At 61.0% G+C, this 7354-nt stretch overlaps 5 protein-coding genes across 5 annotated transcripts; 2 read left to right on the top strand and 3 right to left on the bottom strand.

The window, feature by feature from the left end:
• Nucleotides 1-278: 278 nt before the first annotated feature.
• Nucleotides 279-563, top strand: DQ04_08481040 (hypothetical protein; the record flags this gene model as incomplete). Its single annotated transcript, XM_009315580.1, has 1 exon — nucleotides 279-563. The coding sequence occupies one exon, from the start codon at nucleotides 279-281 to the stop codon at nucleotides 561-563; it is 285 nt and encodes a 94-aa protein (XP_009313855.1).
• An 827-nt stretch (nucleotides 564-1390) lies between these two features.
• On the top strand, nucleotides 1391-2032 carry DQ04_08481030 (hypothetical protein; the record flags this gene model as incomplete). The annotated part of the gene is made up of 1 exon (XM_009315579.1): nucleotides 1391-2032. One exon carries the CDS (start codon nucleotides 1391-1393, stop codon nucleotides 2030-2032), a length of 642 nt encoding a protein of 213 aa, XP_009313854.1.
• A 1744-nt stretch (nucleotides 2033-3776) lies between these two features.
• Nucleotides 3777-5393, bottom strand: DQ04_08481020 (hypothetical protein; the record flags this gene model as incomplete). Its single annotated transcript, XM_009315578.1, has 1 exon — nucleotides 3777-5393. One exon carries the CDS (start codon nucleotides 5391-5393, stop codon nucleotides 3777-3779), a length of 1617 nt encoding a protein of 538 aa, XP_009313853.1.
• A 322-nt stretch (nucleotides 5394-5715) lies between these two features.
• Nucleotides 5716-6669, bottom strand: DQ04_08481010 (UBX domain containing protein; the record flags this gene model as incomplete). The annotated part of the gene is made up of 1 exon (XM_009315577.1): nucleotides 5716-6669. One exon carries the CDS (start codon nucleotides 6667-6669, stop codon nucleotides 5716-5718), a length of 954 nt encoding a protein of 317 aa, XP_009313852.1.
• Nucleotides 6670-7052: 383 nt separating this feature from the next.
• DQ04_08481000 (putative ribosomal protein L32-like protein) lies at nucleotides 7053-7349 on the bottom strand (the record flags this gene model as incomplete). Its single annotated transcript, XM_009315576.1, has 1 exon — nucleotides 7053-7349. The coding sequence occupies one exon, from the start codon at nucleotides 7347-7349 to the stop codon at nucleotides 7053-7055; it is 297 nt and encodes a 98-aa protein (XP_009313851.1).
• Nucleotides 7350-7354: the final 5 nt, after the last annotated feature.

Raw genomic sequence — 7354 nt, 5'->3', positions numbered from 1 at the left:
CCCCGTCCCAAGCCGCTGCCGCCGTGGCTTCTGCCGCTGCAGCGGCAGCATCCGCCTCCTCGTCATCCGCACGCGTCGCATCGGACCCCGCAGCGTTGGCGTCCACCACGACGCGCCGCACGCAAGCGTCCTCCTCGGCGGCCGCAGCGGCGAGGCACGCGTCTAACAGTACCGTTGAGCCCGAAGCGTCGTCCACAACAGTGCAGCGCCGCTCCGGCGCGTCGTGTCGCTCCTGCTCTTCTCTTTCCTCTTCCGCTATGTGGGTGCAGAGGAGCGCCATGGAGCAGCAGATGCTCGTACCGAAGCGCTCGGCAAGGTGCCGCGTCCCGTCGTGCAGTGCGTGGAACGGCAGTCGGCTGAAGACGCCATCACCGACGAACATCAGCCCAGCCGCACCGCAGAGGTCCGCCTCCAGCGGAGCAATGAAGTTGTCGTGCAGCAGCCGCAGGCAGTACATGGTATCGGTGCGCAGGGACTCTACCCGCTTCGCGTTGTCAGCACTCTGCTGGAAGTCAAAGGCGACCTTTGAGTACATCTGCGGCCACAGCGGTGTGTCGCCGTAGATACGCTCACCTGTCTCTGTGTACATCGGCGCGTCGAACAACTTTGTGAGGGCATTTGGGGTGCACATGAATGCGACCAGCTCGTCCTGCATGCGCAGTTGGCGACCTACGCACGCCAGGCTACCGTTGTCTTCGTCGAAGTGGAGGACATACGCCATGAAGTCCAGCCCCTCATTCCACGGGAGCGAGTAGCAGACGATCCGCCACCCACGCATTGTGGGGCGCCGCAGAAATCGCTCAATCGCATTCTTGCTGACAAGCTCCGCATCCTTCGAACCAAGCACCACGCCGGCGCGACGCTGACGACGCAGCAGCAGGCGGGCCACATGAGCTGTGTTGGGCACGTGGCAGCGGTCAGTGCACTGAAGTGCCTCGAAGACTTCACCCCGGCGGAAGTGCACCTGCTCCAAGATGCTGCAGCATCGCCACTCCACCTCGCAAAGAGCGGCCTTCACCAAGTACTGTTTTTGCTCCGCCTCGTCCACACGCGCAACAGTGGCGAGTGCCTCCCGCAGGTGCTGCTGTGCCTTGTCAAGTTGGTTTAAGCTCAACTCCGCCTCCGCAAGCTCCACCAGCGCCTTGGCTAGTGTCGTGAGATCCTGGCACTGCTGTGCCTGCCGCAGCGCCCTCATGCAATAGTCATACGCCTTCTGCAGGTGACCGCCCATCCGCCAGCAGGCGGCGGCACCGGTGAGGGACTCCACCGCCTGCCGCGGGTCGTGCGCCGTGTGGACGCAGAGTTCCTCCATGTGGTTCTCCGCCGCCTCGTCGTAGCGGCACAGAAAACGCTTCGTCAGCGCAATGGCGCCCATGCAGCGCGCGGTGGCATGTGTGTCACCCACCTCTTTTGCGATCTCAAGTTCCGTCTCCTGCAAGCGCAGTGCGGCGGCCATGTCACCCAGCTGGCACTTCAGTTGCGCATAGTTCTGCAGTGGCCGCTGATGGCGGTGGCGCGGGATGTGCGGCAGCAGCGCGCGCGACGCCTCGTATGCCCGTTGCGCCCGCTCCACCTCGCCCACAGCGGAGTAGGCGATGCTCTCACAGCAGCAGATATCGCACAGCAGCTGATGCTGCCCGGTGGCGCTGGCAAGGCGCTCCGCTGCCTCGTACCACGCGAGGGACTCTGGAAAAAGGCCGGAGATCTCGAGCGTCACGCCCATCTGCATCGCAATCCACCCCAGCGCCGCTTTCTCGTGCGTCGCGATGGCAATTGCCGCCGCCCGCGTCAAGTTAACGCGCGCATCCATGGTGTCAATGACGCGGGCAAAAGTACGTGTGATGGCAAGGCGCGCCAACATCTCGAATGTGTCAAGCTTGTGCTTCTCCGCGAGCTGCAGGGCCCTGTAACACGTCTGCAGGCTTCTCTCCACATCGACGCAGCTGTCGCTCGTCTCCAGGAGGATCGCACACACCAGCTCAGGACATTGATGATAACTGGATTCCGGAATCCCCCGCAACGCGCGCTGTAGCAGGAGCTTTTTGGCGCTCGACGTCTCCGACATAGCGAGCGAGCGAATAAGAATACGGTAAGCGTTCTTCTGGCCTGTGGCCACCGGTGACGGAGGCAGCAGCTGCTCGCCCTGCGCAACGCTGGCAAGCGGCACACCCATAATGGCAAACGGCGTGGGGACCTCACCGCAGCCACCGCCACTGCTGCTGCTGCTGCCAACAGCAGCAGCTGTACCAGCACCACCAGCGGCATCAGTAAAGGAAGGAGACGCATCAGTGGAAGATGTCATGCCATTCGCAAGGCTTTCGAGCAGTTCATCGTCGCTGCTGGCACCTCTTGTGCGCCGCGCGTCCCTTTGGCGCCGTGTCTTCACCTCAATAATTGCTTCATCCTTCCCACTACTATCGTCCTCTTTTTGTCGCTGCTGCTGTGCAGGTCTCTGTTTACTCCTGGTCCGATCTGCCGCCTGCAAGTCTGGGAGGCGCACAACGGCCCCGTTCTCCCGCACTTTCACGACGGCCGCGACGGCCGTCATTTTCTTCAGCGGCACCGCTGACATCCCTGCCAAATCTGCGCTTGTCTTCCCCTGCACAATTGTCCATTTGTCCTCACGCTTGGCTTTTGACTTAGGCTTCTTGGCGGCAGCCGCGTGTCCCGATGCCGAGGTGGCTAGTGGCAGTCCTGTGCAGCCCCTCCATTTTTTTTCGCGGCTTGCCTCATTGCTGCCACTTCGCAAATATTCTTCCATTTTATCGTCATCGTTAGTACCATCACCATCACCGTCTTCATCGTCATCATCACTTTCATCATCATCATCATTACCGCCGCCACTACCACCAGCAGCAGAAGAAGAAACAGTTCCAGTAAACCTACCATCATCACCCTTAACATCCACAAAGGTCCCAGCCTCGGCAGCGCTGTCATGACCGGTAGAACCGGTATTCATAGGAACACTGGCTCTGGCCGCGTTACCATCACCACACGTGGCAACAGAGGTGTTGGCCGCAATAACAGCAGCAGCAAAACCCTTGGGAGCGAATGGGGCAGCCGGGGAAATATCGGTGAGACGCTGAGATCGAGGAAGAGGAATAGAAACTTTGGGCCTCACTGCGCGCGCTGCCGCACTGCAGTATGTCTCCTCTGCGTTTGCGACGCCGATCTCCTGCCAGTCACCCCGCGAGTCCGAAGACGACGTGGTGGTCCCTGGGCTGAGCTGTGGCGGCGTGGAGTCGGCAAGGGCTGCCGTCTGCTCTACCAGCGCTGTGCTGCGATACGGGCCCTTCCTGTGGGAGGGCACAGGTGTCGGCCTCAGCGCAGCTGTGAGAGACTCCAACTGGATGGTGCTGAGGTCGGAGTCCCCGCAGAGCGGTGTCGGTGGCCGCTGCAGGGCGCTGAAGTTGTACGGATCATTTTGCCGGCGCACGGTTGGGGTTTGTACGCCGAGCGCCACGTCGCCCGGCGGGTACCACGGCCGGGCGCTCGGGTTCATCATCTCCACTGGCTACCCCGCAGAGTCTTCCCTACAAGAGCGGTGTACACAAGCACACATACACAAACACATACGTATATGCACATCACGCAGAAAGTAAGGGCCAGAAAGGAAGGAAAGAAATGGAAAGCAATGCACACACACACACATATATATATATATATATACATTCAACAACAGCAGCAAACACTGAAGAGGAATGCAGTAGGGTCAGAGGACGCGGAGGGTACCACCACCATCACCACCACCACCACCTCATCATCAATAGTCCTCGCTAATGCGGCTCCCACAGCCCGCGGAGGTCCTCATCGCCGAAAGGCCGCGCCTTCTGTCCGTGGCGGCGGCGCAGCGCCTCGTGGTACTCCTCTTCCTCACGCTGCCGCTTTGCCGCCGGTGTTTCGTCGGCCCCTGCAGGATCGAATGCGTCACCGCCATCGCTGCTGTTGGCGTCGTAGCGACCCATGTTGCCAACATTGAGAGGGTCGGTGGAGCGGCCAGGGTTCTTCAGCACTGTCTCCTTCATCTTCTCCATCGCCCGCTGCGCGCGGATGTTCTCCAGCGACTTCCGCATCATGTTGAGGCTGTGCGCGTCCTTTGCGTCGACAGAGTTATCGAAGAGCGAGCGCATCTCTGCGCTGACGTTGTAGTCCCAAACGTCCCGCGTCTTGAAATCCTCGTGGTCGGCGTATATGCTGGTGGGGCTGTAGTCCTTCCGCTCGCCTTGCATACCAGGCTTGCCGTCCTGTGAGGCCGTCGAGAAGGCTGCAATGTCACCGGGACGCTCGCCGTACGACTTTGCAGAGTTCATGTCGTAGCCGAGCGTGTTCTCCTGCGTCTCCTGGTTGAAGATGCCGCTACGGCCGAAGACGGTGCTCGTCATGTAGTCCTCCTCCGTCATCCATTTCTCCTCCATATGCCACAGCGACACCGGCACCGGGATGTGACGCGCCAGTCGGCTCTGGTCGAGCTCCCAGTCCTTCTGTTGCTGCTGCTCGCAGCCCTCGTCGTGGCGCCGCTGCTGGAAGACGGTCTCTTCGCGCTGCAGCTTCGGAGGCGGCTCCTTCATCTGTCGCTCCACCTCCAGCAGGAAGTCAAATATGTCGCTTGCGTACGTGCACATCGCGGTGCCGGCGAGCTCTCTGCATCTGCTCTCTTCATGCACAGTCGCCGTCAGCATGCCAACACAGCGCCCGTTGCGCATCACGACCGAGCCACACATGCCCATGCCGATGCGACCCTTCTCCTCGCCTTCGATGGATGTCGTGTCGAGGAAGAAGTGTTCCCGCGTCAGCGCGTGCACCTTAGCACGGATGCCTGTTGGTATCATGAGCGGCTCTGGCCCCTTCTCCTCGTCAAAGAGCGACTCGTGCGCAGTCATGCCGTAGATCCACACGTGGTCGCCTACCGCGAGCGGCTCCACCACTTCCAGCCGCGGGCGTATGACGTAGCCTTCGTTCTGCATCCATAGCATCTTCATCTCCCCGCTGCGCCTCAAGTTCTGCTCAGCGTGCAGCACGCAGAGATCTAGCCGCGGGTTGGTGTGCACGTACACGTGCTGGTTCGACGTGAAGTGCTTGTAAACCGCAGTGCCCTGCAGCGATACGAGGCGCACCTGCGTCATGGTGTCGGCGAGCGTGATGCGCGAGACAAAGCGTGCCGGCCCCTCCGGCGGGTAGTAGTTGGGGTAGTCCCACGGGCACACAACATGGGCGCAGGTGAGCAGGTGCGTCCAGTGACCACCGAACTGCGTGAATGTCGGGCCGCGCGTCTGGCCGAACCAATCGAAGGGGACGCACGTCGCGTCCATAAGACGACGCCAGCGGTCTGTCTCTTTGTGGCGCCACTTGAAGCGCGTCTGCAGTGCCATACACCACGGTTGGAAGCGCACCATCCTAATCACCCGCTGCGGCCACAGGAGCAAGCAGCGCGCAGACACCAAACAAGGCAATAGGAAAAAGAGACAGACACATGATTTTCCTCCGGTAATACTGCAGGCGTCAACTCCCCACCCTTATTCCCCCGCACTCATCACCCCAGCCCCGATACAAACAAAAAAAAAAGATTTTTTTGTTTGGTGTTGCGATCTCGCGTGATTGAAGCAGAACATCGGCATCTGCTACTGCACACACGCACACGCACACACACACACAGGGTGAGGGAGAGGTGACAATAGAGGAGGAATCAGATATCAGAGAAAAACACAGTGAACTGCTCTACGCAGCACGCATCAGCACAACAGCACGGGGAATCAGCGCAGGCACGTCGCCAACAGTGGCGTCGGTGTCAACGTCCAGAACGCGTGGCGGGTAGCCGGCGACCAGCCGGAAGTCGCTGCCATCGTAATCGTGCAGCGTCACGGCGTAGTCCCGCAAGCAACACAGCCGATCACGGCGGTAGAAACGCCGCTCGTGCTGTGTCCCACGCAGCGACTTGAGGCTGACGTACGCAACGGTGGATGCCTCCGCATCGGCAGGCGGTTCCGCCGGTAACCGCGCCAACGCCGCTGCACGCATCTCTCCCAGCCGAGTGCGGCGCAGCGCCTCCTCCTGCTTCTGCCGTCTCGCAGCCTCTTCCTCTTCGCGTTGGCGTAGCGCTAACGCCTCGCGCTCACGCAGCTGCTGCTCTACCCTTGCACGGCGCGCTTGCTCCCTCTCTTCGTATTGGCGAATGCGCTCGCGGTCAATCGCCTCCATCTGCAGCGCACGCTGCTCCTCTTCGCGGCGCACCCGCTCCTTCTCCTCCCGCTCGTGCCGCAGGTGCACCTCCTCCGCGAGCATGCCATCCCAGTAGTCGAAGGTGGTACGGAGCCGCAGCAGCAGCTCCTCTGCGCCAAGGAGACCCTTCACCTTGAGGAGCGGCTGGCGCTTCAGAAAGACCGCGAGAAACGGGAACGTTGTCGCGCTCATCTCGTTCGCCAGCCGGTGCCCCGCTGCCTCTTCCACTGAGGCAGCGAACATTACGAAGCGCGTTTTCAGCACCTCCCGTAGCTGCGGGTTCGCGAGGACGTCGGTCAGGAATGTCTGCGTGTTCTCGTGTGTGGGGCAGTGAAGGTACAGCAGCAGGTACGTTGCGTTCCGCTGCGCCTCGCGCCTCGCCTCGTCGAGGGTGGCGTGCACGATGGGAAGCTCCACGCCGTACTGGCGTCGGATCTCGCTCACGATGTTCATCGCGGTCTTTCCTGTCTCACTCTAGCAGGCGAAGGAGCAAAGATGCGAGTAGGCACACGGCGGCAGCCCCGCACCACCACAGGGAGGAGGCAGCACTGCAGCAGCACCACACACAAGCACCAAAAACGACGCAAACGCATCAGAAGTTCCCAGCGTACTCAAGTTGAATAATGAAGACATGTAGTCACCCACCATTTTGTTTTAATTTGCTTCTTTTGGCTTTTTTTTTGGTTTTGCTAGCATCCCCTCCCCCGTATTCCCCGCCAGACCCGCAGGGAGCCATGTTGCGTCTTTGCATTCTCTCCTTGTGGTTGCCCGCCGATTCATGGTGCACGGGCTTGATGTTGTGCGTCTTTCTTTTTCGCCTCTCGTCACCCGAGCGCCTACAGGGACGATTGCATTTTCTTCTCGTCCTCAAGGATGATCTGCATCGCCTCTTCCGCCGAGTCGACGAAGCGCAGTAGCTGCATGGTGCTGTCGGCCACCCGCAGCGCGGCGGCGACGTCGCGCAGGCAGCGCTCCCACGGGTCGCGGAAGACGAGAATGACGGGCCGCGGCAGGCCGTCGCGCTGCAGCATGCTGATCGTCCAGATGCACACGGTCTCCTGCAGCGAGCCGAGCGAGCCAGGAAGCACGACGTAGTAGCGCGACATGGACGTGAGGCGGTGGACGCGCTCCATGATGC

This window comes from Trypanosoma grayi (genome assembly GCF_000691245.1).
Source record: "Trypanosoma grayi strain ANR4 Tgr_848_V1, whole genome shotgun sequence".
NCBI lineage: Eukaryota > Euglenozoa > Kinetoplastea > Trypanosomatida > Trypanosomatidae > Trypanosoma > Trypanosoma grayi.
The sequence above is the reverse complement of the archived record's forward strand: the minus strand, read 5'-3'. Positions and strand labels throughout refer to the sequence as shown.